The sequence below is a fragment of the Maniola jurtina genome, chromosome 1 (assembly GCF_905333055.1).
Source record: "Maniola jurtina chromosome 1, ilManJurt1.1, whole genome shotgun sequence".
Lineage (NCBI taxonomy): Eukaryota > Metazoa > Arthropoda > Insecta > Lepidoptera > Nymphalidae > Maniola > Maniola jurtina.
In genome coordinates, this window is record NC_060029.1 from 9,772,295 (window position 1) to 9,789,570 (window position 17,276).

At 35.5% G+C, this 17,276-nt stretch overlaps 2 protein-coding genes across 7 annotated transcripts in view; one reads left to right on the plus strand and one right to left on the minus strand.

Moving 5' to 3' along the window:
- Positions 1-1,625, plus strand: part of LOC123881033 (probable G-protein coupled receptor Mth-like 3) — a 35,800-nt gene extending 34,175 nt beyond the window's left edge. The window contains exon 11 of the transcript XR_006799414.1: positions 1,615-1,625. The gene's annotated coding sequence lies outside the window, so the exon portion shown is untranslated. The remainder of the gene's footprint in view (positions 1-1,614) is intronic.
- The window catches only part of LOC123879770 (sodium/hydrogen exchanger 9B2-like), a 55,594-nt gene that overhangs the window by 7,774 nt on the left and 30,544 nt on the right, over positions 1-17,276 (minus strand). For 5 of the 6 annotated variants that reach the window (XM_045927930.1, XM_045929102.1, XM_045928686.1 and 2 more), the window contains exons 3-9: positions 5,752-5,843; positions 4,767-4,866; positions 3,775-3,923; positions 1,918-2,149; positions 1,245-1,414; positions 544-758; positions 269-440 (exon numbers count right to left, since the gene is read on the minus strand). In XM_045927930.1, the coding sequence (XP_045783886.1) occupies positions 269-440; positions 544-758; positions 1,245-1,414; positions 1,918-2,149; positions 3,775-3,923; positions 4,767-4,866; positions 5,752-5,843 (1,130 nt within the window). Of the gene's footprint in view, positions 1-268; positions 441-543; positions 759-1,244; positions 1,415-1,917; positions 2,150-3,774; positions 3,924-4,766; positions 4,867-5,751; positions 5,844-9,756; positions 10,300-17,276 lie in introns of those variants that run through there. The other variant, XM_045929347.1, reaches the window with a different exon arrangement.

Genomic DNA, 17,276 nt, shown 5'->3' on the forward strand with positions numbered 1-17,276 from the left:
AAGAATTTTTTTTGGAACATACTAGAACCGCGGTTTGATTTTTATTATATTATGTATTTTTAAGGTCACAAATATTATTATTATGTTGGTACCTATAGGTTTACCAGCAAGTTTTGTGGTCCTATACATAGTATTTGAATAGAATTTAAAAAAAGAAGAAACCTGTCGTATGGTATAGTGAAAGGATTTCATGAGCTGATTACTACTATATTCGATGATATTTATATCTTATTTATATGCTATTTAGACACAAGTATAGATTACTTACCAGCGCCACCCCAGCCAATTTCTTCTGATCCAAGAACAGACATAAGGCCGCCCACTAGTAATAGAAGTACTCGTATAGGCACCAAAAAGGCATCGTTCCGTTCTGGAATGTATTTCACTAAATATCCACAGAAGTAACCAAATGCTACGCCTCCAATAATACTGAGTGGACCCTGAAAATTAAGTTAGAAAAATTGAAGTTAGTCAGTCCTATGCAAACGAACTAAAAGGTACTATTATAGATTTGAATATAGAAAAACACACATTATAACTCACTTGAATAATATTTGTAGTTAGAGATGATTGTGAGAACATGATCGATGACACAATTCCAAACACAGCAACACTGGCAGCATCATCGATTCCAGACACGGCCAGCACCAGAGTCGGTATTCCCTTTGACACACCATAACCCTTTTCCCGTAGGCGGAAGAGACAAGGTACAATGACAGCTGGAGAAACTGCAGCAAATATTGAACCCAGGAGGAACGCTGAAACAATCTTTCAGTTAACCTAAGTTGAAAACTAAAACCCGACTGCTGGAATATTACAGTAAAGTTGTTTTTCTGTTTCTTGGTACATTTTAATGTTGTGGTACATTTATATTTATGAACTCTTTCTCCTTTTTCTCCTCTTTCATTTGACAACCCACTCGATACAATGGCAAAAAAAAAAAATTTGGAGACACCCCCACTTTTTTCATGTAACATCCGTTAGGTCAATTTTTTTGGTATAAAATGTAGCCTATGCCACCCGGACCTTTACGACGAATCGATTGACACCTCATTCATCAAAATCAGCCCAGTAGTTTAGGCGCTCCGGTGGAACACACAGAATCTGGATACAAACATACACACATACATACATACATAGACTGCTAAAATCATAACCCTTCCTTTTGGCTTTGCCGCAGTCGGGTAATTAAACACAAATAATATCTTATATTTCTACTAATAATAATAATTAGTATTTCGTACCCCAGTCCCAGGGCAGTCCAAGAAGTAGATTACACATTACAGTAGACAAGACGTATTCAAAAGCCCATGGTATTAATGCAAGTTTGAGTACAGTCCAGAAGAATTTCTTCATCGCATTCGGATCCAAGTCGAGACCAGCTCGCGTTAAAATTATTGTTAAAGCTATTTTTCTGAAATAAAAAAATCTCGTTAATTTAGCTATTTTTAATCTTAGCTTCTTCGAAATACACCAATTTATCTATTGCTGAATAGTTAAATAAAATAAAATAAATCTTTCACGAAGATTATAAGTTCAATTTTTATGTTTTATGTTATAATTAATTCTAATGGATCGAGAGCCCATGAAACAATTTGAGGTGTTTGATAATAGCTGAGATTTATTATGATGGGTTAGTAGTTTTCGTGGCCTGAATATGGCACACTAGTAAATTAGTACCTAGGGTTTTAATTTTATAATTGTAGGTATTACTTTCCGAAAGCTTAGGTAATGTACCTACTTACCTACTAAGTGATAGATAAATAATGCAAAATATAATTTTTAATTTATTAATTTTTTTTTCTATGTTACAGTAACTTATAGCTAAAGTTATTATATCAGCTATTGTCAAGCTCCTCTTCAAAATTGTCCAACCATAATAAAATCTAGCATATTTTTCTAACAAATCATGCATACCTTATATAGGACGCGACTTTTTGATAATGTGGATCGAAGTCCACAAAGCCAATGTTTTTCATTATTATTCCCACTATTAGCATTCCTATGAGTGCAGGTAGCGTGGTGACTTTCACCATGAGCCATCCGCCGAAGTACGCAGTAATAGTGAGGACAGCAAACATGAACAGCTGGCCGCCCGGCGCAGCAGTGTCACCTAATACTATCCATACGATTACCCAAGACATTATGCCTGTAAAACAAACAGAATTTGAGGTTATATAATAAGAACACGGTCCTAATTTACGTGTAGGACCTAATTCGGTATAAGTCCGACTAGTTTCAAACACTATAGAAGGAGAACTTCTTCGGTGTCTTTAGAAGATGCATCAATATGCATCGCGCCAACTAGTTCATGATTGGAGGACCCAGAATGGATTGAAAACGAATTGTGCTTACAGAGATTTAAAAGTGTTCATTTGTAATAACTAATGTGAGTACGTATCACTTACGATATCTTAAATGATCGTCCTAGGTATACTTTATACGAGCAATTATTCTCAGAAATGGCTCTAACCTAACTATGTATTTGAACGAAATTTTGTATTCAGATAGTGTTTGATTTGCAACTTTATCTGGATAGGTGTCATCTCTAAGTCCCTCGGGAAGAACCCGAAATACACGAAGCGAAGTTCTGTCGCCCTCAGGTATCTAGGTACTTAAAAATAGTTTATGGTAATCATAAAGTCAGCCTGTCGCTATACGTATCCGGAAAGCCAGCCATATATGCGAGCCAAACAGCCTTCTATGAAACAACTACACATTTGTATGACTGGATGACTGGCTAAATCAGTTTTGTTCTCATCTAATTAGAACTGCCACAAGAAAGATTAACAGTCGGTAATAATTGTATCGCAGTTCAAGTGCGTTTAGTTTGTTGGTGTTTTTACTTAACTTCATGGCAATTATTTGATTAGTCGGTGAAACGCGCTGTAGGTACGTACCTGCCTACTGATAAAAATACAAGTTCTAGGTTAACAAGGCTAATGTTTTTTATGCTTAAACCGTAGCAAATTATGCTGAGTAAAATTTTGCAATAGGTACATATTTTTTGCTGCTTTATCGCGGAGGAACGAGTGCTCACCTCACCAGAAAAAGGCTTGGTTTTAGATTCCGTTCGAATAAAGTTAAATAAGATATCCTTAGCTGATAAGAGGCGCATTAAAATTGCTCAAAATTGCAAAATTGTAATCAGCAGTTGTTGATTCTAATTGATAATTCTAGCAACGTAACAGGAAAATAATTTATCATTCGCTTGTGTAGAAATAAATTCTTTATTCTGAAAGAGTTTAATTCTGAGAGAGTATGAGACATTTTGAGAGTTAGATATATTTTCCTACAGATAGGTCTTTCAAAGGCCGCATACGTACGTATCTGTGACAAAATAACCAGTACTAACAATATTATAGAACAGTGTAGTGGGTAGTATTATTTTTTCCGAAGATACAGTCGCAATCCGAATATAAAATTATTAATATTATATGTTACAGGATATCTTTAAATTCATTTACCTACCGATTATATAAATAATGCTGATGATTTCATCGATTGTGATCAGACGACAGAACTATACCTAAATAAGTATTATTATAGAAATGGTATGGTATCAACTCTTCCCATACAAAAATAATTGGAAAGAATCTGTCTCTAGCATCCAAAGCCATTAGTCATTACTCAAAAGCATCGTCTTCTTGTACAATAATAACACGCTATGACATATTATTTTGAGTGGAAATCTTACGCTTATTTAACAGTTCTACACTTATTCCGATTTCTGTAGGTCAGACAGTTTTTCTAGGTTATTAAGTAAATACTTACCAATTAAAAGTACGGCTAGGTTTTGAGCGAATCTTCTGTATGAGGGACATAGTGGATACGGACAAATTTTCTGCCAGTGTGGAGGTTCCCACGACGGAATACTGGTATCGTCCGTGTGACACCTTTGGCAACAGGCGTACCACCAAGATCTGTGTTAAAATGTATTAAAACGTTGAAATTTGTTGTTCCCCTTCTTCATCCAAACGTTCATCTTGGGTCTAAACGTAAGTGACTTACAAATTGCAATCTATACATATAATAAAATTGTAGAAAAGTGGTGTCTGTACAATGGAAATATATAAAAAAAAAGTAGCAGGGGTTGTTATTATATCGATGCCAAACCCGAAATTGTAATTAATTTTTTTTTTGTCTGTTTGTCTGTTTGTCTGTTTGTCTGTGTGTTTGTGCACGCTAATCTCAGAAACGGCTTATTCGATTTAGATACGGTTTTCACTAATATATTGTAGTAAGCTTCACTTAGGATTTAGTGTTTATTTCATGTCAATCGGTTCATAAATAAAAAAGTTATGTCAATTTAAAGAATCACGGCGCCTCGCGCCTGAGCGTCCGTGGCTATATAAAGCGCGAAAAGTCACTATTCCACGCGAACGAAGTCGCGGGCACAGCTAGTTGAAAATATAATTTGGTCATTAACGAAAAAATTAAATTTATTATTTAGTCAGACGCACATCCGGCCTACTTCAATTAAATCATAATACTTAGGTATTAAAAAAACTAAAATAAGTTAAACATTTTTTCGATATATGTTTAGCAATAGTTATCTAAATTCTGTTTTAGGCCAGCTAGGTATTCACCCAAAAAAGAAAAATGTAGGTAAGTAATTTTACTTAATCGTTTAATCGAGGAACTAAGATTACAATTTCGGTATCATTAATTGATACGCAGGTTTTTCAAAAAGTGTTCAATGTCACTATGAATATTAACAGGCAGTTGTTGAGAAAAGTTACAATAAAATTGTCTAAATATCTTACCTTTCTATGTGTTCGCTTTGATGTGATAAAGCCTTTTTGGAATAGATGGAAGAAGTGGTTGAGTATTTCTTATATCTGCCTTCGATGTGCGCTGGTCGATCTAAGAATATGAGAATCAAGCATTAGTATAGGCTGCTGATAGTCTACTAGTGCCGGCCGATCAATTGAAATATTCGTGGGAAATAACATGTGGACCGTATGTTCTTTCTCACAGGCGACGATGATAGTTGCCTTTTACTCCGTCCATCTCCATTCATTTGTTTTTTGTTACGTTATAATATAAAAAAAAACTCATTAATTACTATGAAATTGATTAGCACTAACATTTCCAAAATCTAAAGTATATCCATCAGGGATAAAATCCGGAAGAAGGAAACTCGTTGAAGGGCAAAAGGATTAGGAAGCAACTTGAAGTGGCAGTGTGCATGGCCTTGTCTGTCGCACTACCGACAGCCAATGGGGACATGCAGTGCAGTGCACACCACGTTTCGATCGTCGACCTGAAGAAGGTGGCGGGAAGTGGATGGATGAGGAAGGCAGAGGAACTGTTGAAAAGGCCTATGACCATCAGAAGACGCATATTCGCTGTGGATTAGATTGGAACATTCCCAGACGTTGGGGTCCCATGGTACTAAAATGGCATCCTCGCACCGCAAGCAAATGTCGGAAGACCCCCATTAGGTGGACAGACTGACGACATCAGAATCTCAGAGAGCTGCTGTATTTAGGCGTGCAAGACCGTGGCGTGTGAAAATCCCTACAAGAGACCATGTCCAGCTGTGGGAAGTCTGTCGGTTGATGTTGAAGATTCTCATTCAATATTTTATTTCAGACAAACAATTCAAGGTAAATAATCCAATCTAGCTGATAAATCAAACAGCACCTATTGGGACATATTGTTAGCGGTATGATTAATATATAATTTAATTCTGATTGCGCCTACAAAATCAAGCTTGATAAAAAAAGTAGTCTTATAGAATCTTACCCCAGGATGTATCCATTTCAGCTGCCATGGCATTGTGTAAATTGCTTTTCCGGCGCGAAGGCCCTTCCGCCTGAGCTGATATTCTGCCATTCCTGTAAAAATTTATTTGTAGTTTATCTTAAATCATTTTTTTTGTAAACCTAGAACTACTTACTACCTACAGAAAATTAGAACCGGACTATTTTGATTGTTTACGGTCATTCTTATTTACTTTGGATCGGAAAATTTCTATGAATAATGACAATTGATTATGTATGTAATCACCAGATGCCTGTGACTTCGTCTCATGGGAACTCGTTGATTTTGCAGGATAAAAGTAACACAGAGACACTTTCGTATTTATAATATCACAATTATATTGGTATGGATTAGGCATACCTACTTACCTAGGTACTTTTAATTCACTTTAACTTGTCATATTATCAGATACTTATTATACTGAGATTTACCCAGTTTTAATTGAAACACAATTTAAACAACATCGGGTTTATCTCACTAGGATCGCATTTAATTGAAACTATTCTTAATCTCAAAGTAATTGTAGGCTATAATAGGCCAGAACCACGAGGATTGAGTGGTCCTTTTACATTGAAAGGAATGCGGTCTTTAGAGAAATAAACCAAGAAAGTGAATTTATTGCGCTAACTTGCCACGATTGGTAATGTCATTCACTACTCGACAATATTATTGCTATCTCAGAATATAGGCATATTAGTAACGTATCGCTATATAGGTAGTTAGTTCGATCTTTCTTATCTTTTCATCTGATGAGCTTCTTCCGTCTTGTTTACTATGCTCCCTGAACAGCTAAACCAATTGAATTCAAGTTTCGGTTTTATACTTTACTAGTTGATACTCGCGACTACGTCCACTTAGATTTAGGGTTTAATAGCCCTGAGAACTTTTTGATTTTCCGGGATATACCTAAGTAGTTTAAGGCTTTAACTAAAAAGAAAAACATGTAACGAAACACGTCGATTCGTCAATTCGTTGCGACGTGATTGAAGGATAAACCAATAAATCAATAAACTAACAAACACACTTTCGCGAAATTAAATTATTAGGTACTAGAGGATGCCCGCGGCTTCGCCCGCGTGGATTTTGGTTTTTTAAATCCCGTAGGAACTTTTCAATTTTTGGGATAAAAAGTAGCCTATGTCCTTCCCCGGGATGTATCTCAAGTCTGTACCAAACATTGAAATCGGCTCAGTGGTTGGGCCGACAGACCCAACCACTGAGCCAGTGGTGGGTAGCAGACAGACAGACAGACACACTTTCGCATTTATAATATTAGTATGGAAGTATGGAATATGGATAGGTATAAAATATGAATATACACGTAATTATATAGACGCGATATTCTAATAATATTACCTTTAATATAGTACTTGGTACCATAATAGTTGGTAAGGTACTAGGTTAAATTTTCTGTGATGTCTAGATCTAATAGTAAATAATGTGCACTTTTTATGAACCATTTATTGCACCGTTCTTACACACTGATAAGGTAGGTAGGTATCTAAGGTGATTGGGTCTTCAAGGGTAGTTCTACTTAGTTTCAAGTTTCCAGACGTGCACTTGCGTAAGGTCGAACTGTTTACCCTTATAAGCAAGTAGCATGTGATCGTGAAGGTTCAATCTAACAAAACTACCTGTATTTCTTAACCTTCTATCGAAACAAATTATCTTATTTTCTTATTTATTTGTATTATTTGTAATTTTAATCATTTATTTGTAATCACAACATTATAAGGAAATAATATTGTAAAAGGTTAAATTTAATTCTAATTTCTAGGATAAAGCCACAAAGAGATTACACAATAAAAAAAATATAGCCCATCTCTTATTAATCACAGTCAAAGTATTCATTTCAAAGTAGTTCTACTACTAGTAGTCGCCGCATACATACATCAATGAAATTGATCTGTGAGTGTGAAGCTCATACATCCATACAGCAAAATAATATGTAGGTACAGACATCAATTTAATCATTTGAGATGTTTGACGAAAAATAAGCCTAAAACAGTTTTTCATTTTCATTCCATGGAATTAGGAAGTAGAATACATTTTACTTCATGTTGCTAGATAGAACTAGAACATGTTAGAGCATCTAAGTCACGCTTTTTGTTATTAAGTATAATTAGTAGGCTTACGGGTAATCCTTCAGAAGACCTGCAATTCTTAAAAAAATATTTTTACTTCTTGTGAATGTAATTGGATTATACACTTTTACGGTTTTACGCCATTGATATTTTGGCGATAACAAGATTCAATGTTATGAAAGAATTTTAATTTAGTGGTGGATAAGTAGGTAGGTATAATATGAATGAGTAATAATGATTAAACAGAAACTTAATAGTTATAATATTATTCTTTGTTGTTTACGTATTATTATTAATAGACCGTTATGTGTGACTAAAATAATTATCGTAAAAATCTTAAAAAGTATGTAAGCAGTGCCGGCCCAAGCAAACTCGGCGCCATATGTGAATTCCTGAGTTGAGCCCCTTGAGACGAATTTGCAACAAATAAGTGCAAAATATAATTAACCATTTCAATAATTTTCTCAAATTTTTCAATATAAGAAGTAGATGTGTTTGTGTAGCGGCACGGTTGCGTTTATTTAAATCGCATTTATATATTTCGTGTTTTCGAAGTTGACCATAGAGTGACCTTTTTCTTGAATTTAATAGAAACGGTGCTCACTCACTTAGATAGAGAAAATATTATATGTTCACTCATAATGAAAGCGAGTAGGGAATGTGACTCCCTGATACTGAATAATATCTCGAGCGAGTATAAGCTTGATTTCTTATCTTTAGAATAGAAAAGAATATAAGTAAACTTTTACAAGTGCTTTTGAATCGTCAAAATAATTTACCAGTGGTTCGGTTTTGCAAAATAAATCCTCACATAGGTTCTAGATTCGCAAGCAAGCGCGAACAGGGGCCATTCCAGGGGCCATCAATATTGTTTTAACATTTTCATATAAAACTTGTATGAAATCGTCAAAACAATATTTAAACATTATTATTTTAAGCGGTGGTAGTAGGGCCCCTGCAATTTATAATAACTACAATTATGGCCTTGATAAAAACTGTATATTTTTCTATTTATTTATTGCTACGCTACATACAAGACATGCATAGACTGCTTGCATAAGTCAACGTCGCCGTTGCCCCCCGAATTTCAGCACCCTAGGCGGTTTACCTACGAGTACTTCGCCTTATGGTCGGGCCGGCCCTGTATCTAGATACTGGGTCAATGTTGATAATAATAATTATTATTGCTGTATAAAAGTTATGAATAACACATATTGTGGTATGGCAGTCGAGTTGTTTTCGATGTAGGTACTGTGTCACCATTGCTGCCGAGATGTCAATCGCGTCGAATTGCTAATCATATGTGGGTCACATTGGATTTATGCTTTCATGACCTGTATGTACATAGCTGGCTGAACGTGCTGCCGATATGGAAGCGATTGTAAATATCACGGTTGCGATTTACATCAATCAAATTTCATACTATGGATAGGTACCTATTTGGATTAGGTAGGTACTTTTGATTGCACGATAAAACGATAAGCATAATAGTATTATGCTACGTGTTTTTACTACACGAGTACTAGAAAGAATAATTAAGGGTCTTTAAATTTAATCAATTGTACGAAACGTACAGTAGGTACAATAACAAAGGTAACATTACAAAAAGGTAACAGTTATATTGTTTCGATTACAATTTTTATAGCACCAATTAAAGGAGGGTGCAATTTCAGTTCATCGAGCAAATTGATTGATTTACGATATTATACCTAAAATATTTGCTATCAATATCAGTAAGTAGCTATTGATTGGGCGATATAATACCTATATATACTATAAATACCTATATATAAACCTACCTACAACAGGATTATTCGAATCTTTATAAATTATGTGTAAGTAATTAAATAATTTATTATAGGTAGTCTTAAAATTAAATGATGAATGAATTATTTGAACTCACCAATGTCGGTTAGTTAGTGCATCTGTCTCAAGGGAGGAATCGGACGGAAGGTAGCTGTCGTGGTGACAACTGAGGCTGCTGTGAGACATCCTACATGGCATTCGGCCGGACTTGTTCACTAGAACTGGGGTCGTAACTCTTATGGTGCGTGTGTCGCGAGATGTTTGCACTGGGGCATGCCGTCCGAGTCAGCACGCTCCACACCTATGCCGCAGCGAGTGTGCATCTTATAAGAGAAGGTTCGGCTGCGAGTCAAGCCGCCCGCCTCGCCTCACCCCGGACACGTGACTGCCTCGCAGAGCTCAGTCTCGCCGGCCGGCTGCTCGGTCATTGGCCGTGCAAAAAATGCTGCAACCACGATTATTGTGAGCCCTCAGACGCAGGAAGCCGACAACAACGCCCGGAAGGCGCCCGTATCGAGGCTGAAACGGCGAGCAACTGACTACCGACACTGACTACGGTCAGAATGGGTGCGCATCGATACAGCTGAATGTTTAAAATTCCTCTTCAAACATCTCAAACACAGCTCGAATGTCACCACCCGCGCAGCCCGCGCCCCTCGCGTCAACTTGCGCACACGCTTGACAAACTCGCTGAAAACTCTTTTTTTAATTTTCCGTTTATCATTTCCTGAAAACATGTCGCTACTCATTTTACAGCGCTCTCGCACACTAACACCAGAATAAACGTAAGAACATACTGTTCAATGAGACAGATATATTTTGTTGAATGGACATATAGCTGATCAAATGATTTGTAGGTATCCAACCGCATAGTTATGTATACCTAGCTGAAAAACGAACAAATATTGTAAGTTGGTTCATGATAAATGACCCTGACAAAAGAATAAAAACAAAGGCTCCACGTAGATACCTGTACTTGTAGGTATGTATTGTTACAGTGCTATACATATTTATTTTTGTATTGTAGAATCTTAATAAGGGTTAAAGCGGTTAAAGGCTTGAGTTTTTCTTAATTAAAAAAAAAATAGAATAAGAAAGGACTGTGCCTATAGAACTTAATTAAACTCCAGTGATAAAGTGTCCGAGCCGGTGATATACAAAATTAAAAACTGTTGATTGTTTAACACGTCCGTGCCTATGACACTGAAATTAAAGGCTTCTGCGTTCAGGGTTCCGTACCTGACGAGTGCCCACGGGGCCCTATTACGCGTCCGCCTATCTACGTAGACCGTATGCCTGGCTACAGCATGAACCGTAGAGAGTTGAACTTTCACAGAGTGTGTATTTCTATTGCCGGTATAAGTTTTGAGTATCAAATAGATAGTTACTAGATAGTTAACGTAAATAAGATATAAGTACCTACTATAATATAGATATTTGATTATATTATTATATTTCGTCTTAGAAAAGAAATAACTGAAACTTGTTATAATATAGAAAGGCTTACTATGACTTCACTGCACTTCAAAATCTACATAGATAAATTCATAAACTACACGAAACGTATTTCATTGTTATTTTATTAATGTCAAAGCCAAGTGTCAAAGTGGATGACTACAATAAATACAACACAAGAAGATATCAGCTACGAGTATGCTATTAAATATTGAACGGCGTTAGTTCGTTAAGACTAAAGAAAAATACTATTAGTAAATTTTTTGCTATCCATCATTTTTAGTTTTTATATAAGTAATTTAGGAGAATTTGGTTATATAGGTACCTAATATATACATTTTTATTAAGTACGTACATCAAAAAAAATATCTAAGAATCGAACTAGAAAAGTTCAAGTTTTAATAGTTAAAAGAACACTTATCTATAGGTACTTATCGTATAGTTCTAATAAAATGAAATATTAGTTACTGAGGATTATTTCAAAGATTATTTCATTACTAGGTGACGCCTGCGACACGTCCGCGTGGATATAGGTTTTAATTTAAAAAATAACGCGGGATTTATTTGATTTTTCGGGATAAAAGATAATTATTTGTTAATTTAGGCTATTTTATGTACCAATCTCCATTTCAGCCAAATCAGTAATTTCGGTCATGTCAACTAACACCCAAACTGTTACATTTTATAAGTAGTATCAATAGGACGTGTATTCTAAAAATATAGGATTGCATTGAGATATCTCAATATAGCCAACCAATTAATAGAACATTTTGAATGACCCACAACGAGCAATCCTAAGCACGTGACTTGTAATTGTACATTGAGGCAGCCTTGTTGGGTGAGTCATGACGTGTATTTGTAACTAACGCACCAGTGAACGCACCTACAATACCAAATGGTGTGGAACGTCCATTTAACGAGACCTCCTCTTCCTCTCCCTCTCCGCCAAATACGCCGTACGAACAAGGATTTAAGGTTACGCTGGTTCTTTCTAGCGCGGAGGTGTACCTATACGTCTACCGTTTCTTGCCTTTCATTAAAGTCACGTGAGGTTTAGGAAACGGATGTAAGAGCTAAACATTTAAGTGAAACGGGAGTTGCTTAAGTAAATACAAAGCGTTTGCAATTAACAGTCTAAACTATGCGGCTGACTGGAGGGAACGCTGCAATGATAATAAATATTGTGACTAATTTTGAAAAAATCCATAACTCAAATAAGTAGGTCTACATATTATTATTATTTTTACAGACAGTTTTTGTACTTATAGGAAATCTGTTATTACGCCAAGTTTATTCCTCAGATAATAGTTGTTTGTCGATTAAAAATCGGCTATATATCATTTGATATATTGGGTAGGTAAATAGTTTATTAGTTTGGTGATTTTGTTTCGTTACTCTGAACTGTACCAATTTTTTAATGATCATGCTGTTTTAAATCTATACTTAAGTCAAATGCATCCTATCAAGCTTACTAAGTAATGCGATAGTAAATATAACATTGGGATAAATCAACGTTTACCAGTCTATGCTCAAGCGCCTAATCTAATGGGCATTGGGCATACAATTTTGGCAGAGTAAAATAATGTAACTCATGTGTAACATTTCAAGAGGAGTTTCCCTAGCGTTCTCCCCAGCGCTCTCAATAGAAAACTAGTTTGATTCTTATTTGAATATTAGCCAATCAAACTCAATAATTTGTACCACACGTTCTAGAAACTAAGATCAGGTCTATGGTCTACCAGATTGCCGTAAAAGTATCACGTTTTTTTACACGGATTCAAAGATATTTGTATCTAAATATTTGAGCCCGTGTAACTTAGAAACTAAATATTTTAACGGAAATCTGGCAAAAAATAAACACAGAGGTTAGTCCGTAGAACGTATCTACAAAATTTCATTGAGTTTGATTGCTTAATTTTTAAATGAAAGTCAAACTATATTTGTTTGGAACATACTACGAATAAACTTATCTCAAATTGAAATTTTACTAAGGGCACGATGTCTTTCTTATACCTATGTAATGGTACATAGGTATCTTTACATGCTTACTTATATTCTATATAATATTATATTCAACTCATATTCTAAAATAGTAAAAATCCTACAGCCAGTAATAATTAACACAAGTGTAAATTAAAAATTTATAACACCCCCGACGATCCAAAGTAGGTATCTGAGTTTTCCAAAACATCATTTTCAAATAAATAATTATGTATTTAGGCAACGTCCATCTTGACAGCTTGACATTTGTCTATTGACATAATATTATGAACCTAACGGTTATCTAACCTTCTTTTCTACAAGAAAACTAGAAAAGAGCTGATAACTCCTAAACGGCTGAACCAATTTTTTTAGATTATAGCTAAGAACACTCTCGATCAAGCCACCTTTCAAACAAAAAAACTAAATTAAAATCGATTCATTCGTTTAGGCGCTACGATGCCACAGACAGATACACAGATACACAGATACATAGATACACAGATACACAGATACACAGATACACAGACACACAGATACACAGACACACAGATACACAGATACACACGTCAAACTTATAACACCCCTCTTTTTGGGTCGGGGGTTAAAAACAGTCCCGCACCTGTAATGGAAGTCAATAAAAAAAGAAAGGTTTGATTTAACTGCTTACGAGATGGTTTGCAAACGTTAATTCAACCTGTAATAAGCGGAATTTTCCATAGGCAAACACGGCAAACAAGCGTTTTTTTTACATTACATCTATATATCCATTATCCATATAATATATAAAATATGTGAAAGACTAGTTTTCTCTAGTAAAAGATTTCAACGGTATCCCTGCGATTCGAATATCAAACTTTTTATGAAATAATCGTAACTAATATTTAATTGGATCATAATAATAAATACCAATGATTTATAGATAACGCTTATTACGTAAACAAAGATAACAATTAAAATTTTAGACGTATTGATTTAGATTTTTCAGTAAGGCGGGCTACATTAGCTTCTATCACCTGAGCGTTTAAGGTAATTGCTATTTGACAAATCGCAAAAATGCTGTACTTTGAAGTAAATTGTTTATTTTTCTAAAGCATTAACAGCTATTAAATACATGCAATTAAAAACTTCAGTTTGTGAAGATTATAAGGGCCTCTTTTAATTTAGTATACATTATCCCAATAAATAAAAAAAACAAGTTGAAAACATTGCTGTTCGCAACTTGTTCTGTAAAAATTTTCTTTAACATCTTGATACTTTGAAGCCAACCTCCAGAAAATGATATGTTTAGGTTTAGCAATCAATTTGAACTGTTAGTTTTATACTAAATGTTTTTCATTTCTTAAATAATCTAAAACTAACCAAAAAACTTCCTGTGCTATTTATTTTCTTGCAGGCGCTCTATGGAATTCAGTGTCCACTGGACTGTCATGGCGGAAGGACTGTGCGCGTCATTTCGTCGCAAAATATTATTTAAAATGAATTTAAGCTTATTATTTTTGAATGAAAGTTGTGTTTATAATCGTTGAAAAATAAAATAGGGATTTTTTCATTTCTAAATGAAGCCTGCTTATATACTAAAATTTATTCTAAAGTTACGGTTTTACCAGGTAAATACTCGGAGGTTGTCATAGATTATGATGACAGATAGTAAGTGTTCTAAATAGGTATTATACCTATGTTTTTTAGGAGATAGCGCGCCTCGTTTCGGGCGCCGTGTTCCGAAATGGATTTCGTAGTAGTGCAAGTTTGGTGCAAGCCCCACATGACGGAGGTGTATGCGTCAGGCATTTCCTGTGTACAAAAAAAGACCTATATTTCGGATCCATTTTTCATCACTGACATCATGCACTATTCAAAGACGGGTCTTCAAGCATTGAGGAATTTTGGACGAGAGACATCTCGAAGGTTCCCGAAGGCTGCCTAACTGAGTTAGATTTGTCGGCTAGCTAGCTTTTTTTGAAATTGGACCTACTTAGCTGGATTGTGTGTTAGAGATTTCTTATGAGATATTATATGTACATAATATAACCATCATAAGAAAGCTCAGATTCATGCTGCGGGCAATGGGGAGAGCCTAAAGGTTGGAACGCCATTTCGGCGGCCGTGTTTCATAATAAAGAATACGATGCGGAGAGAGATGTCACTCTCAAGGTCTTTAAATGTATCCATGCAAAAAACCACGTCGACTGGTTGCTCCGTTGCAGCGTGATTGAATATTAAACCAACAAACACACTTTCGCATTTGAAATATGGCCAGTGATTATAAGAAACAGTTTAAATCTCTCTCTGCTCTCCGAGAGACGTTAGGCAAAGTGAACACGAATTATGACACTTCTGTGTTCTTATACAAGCTTAGGTCTCTCAATTTTGTCAATTAATGTCAAATTTCTTTCTCAGATCAAAACCTAGTAAGTGGTTTAAATTCAAGAGAAGTTTAGGAACAAACCTTTGAGAACATGGAAAACTTGCAGGTATGCAGGTTTCCTCACGATGTTTTCCTTCGCCGTTAAAGCAAGTGATATTAAATTGCTTAAAACGCACATAACTGAAAAGTTAGTAGTGCGTGATTCCGGGATCGAACCCCCGACCTTCGATTAGGAGGCGGACGTTCTAACCACTAGGCTATGACAGTTTTTAAATTAAAGGGGTTTAAATATTTTAGTGTGAAGACTGGCCTACACATTTATATTATTACATGTGCATCATTTTCTTTTTTAGGGTTCCGTACCTCAAAATGAAAAACGGAGCTCTTAAAGGATCACTTTGTTGTCTGTCCATTTGTCCGTCTGTCCGTCAAGAAAACCTATACAGTACTTCCCGTTGATCTAGAATCACGAAATTTGTTCTCGGATTTATTCCTTTACTTGGGCTATGAGAGTTGAGACCTATCTACCTGCCCATAATTCTAGGTTAACGGGAAATACCCTATCGGTTTTCTTGACAGACACGACAGACGGACAGACGGACAGAAAGACAGACATCAAAGTGATCCTATAAGGGTCCCGTGTTTCCTTTTGAGATATGGAACCCTAAAAACATTATGTAAGTATGCAAAGTATTTCCCTTGCAAACCATATTTAACAGTTGACATGTAGATGTCATTGACTTTTCCTATCTTACTTTTAAGTTTTAATGCATTATTAAGTATTTACTGTTTTGACATGGTATTTAGATAATGGGTGATATTTATTTTATTTAATCTAATTCCTTTGAAAAACTTAGTAAGGCGCATTAATCTATAAAAAACCTAGCGAGTTCATAGACTTACTATGTTTTAAAATGGTCAAAGCGACTTACTAGCTTTTAATTTTACTTTAATGTGGGTGTCCTTACAATACAACGGGACATACTATGAAAGTTAGGCTTATGACATAAAACGATTTTCGGAAAAATGACATTTACTTTGTTTTGATATGGGGCGGTCGATATAATTAGGTACTAGGGTAAAGGCTCAAGTAAATTAACAGATTGGACGTTTTTACATGTATTAAGAGCTGGAATAAAAAACCGGCTGATATACCTTTTTTAAATATTTTCTTACAAATTCTTACACTTTTTTCAATTTCAATTTCAAAACCGTGTTCCGTTCAAACCGTTCAAAAGTGCGTGTGCGTGCGTCCATGTGTGTGTGTGAGTGTGTGTGAGTATATACTTGTCTGTATGTTTGTACGAGTGTTTGTGAGTGTGGTATTGCGTTGTATAACCACATGAGTAGCGAACAGAGTCAAAGCTTCATACAAGCGCGCTACGATAGGTACACTACTACAAGCTTGAGGCGCGTGTGTGCGTGAGCACAGGCGCTACGTCGCGTACGGAGAGAAATCGGTTTATACCGGCTCGGCCTGTGCTCAAGCTCAGGGGCTGCAGTACACGTCGCGCGTCGTGTTTTCATTTAATTTAATGTTAATGATAATAATTTAAATAGTGTTTAAAATCTATTTTCTTGAACTGTCATAGATTTTGTTCAAAATCAATATCTGAGGATCCCTAGGATCACAAAACAGGAAATTGTTACCAAAACTTAAAACAGTTGGCACCATTTTGTAATTCTTTGTTAATTGACCGATTTCGTTCAAAATCGATATTTAGAGCTCCCTGGGATCACAAAATAAGAAACTGTTACCAAAATTTAAAAAAGTCGACGCCATTTTGAAATTCTTTGTTAATTGACCGATTTCG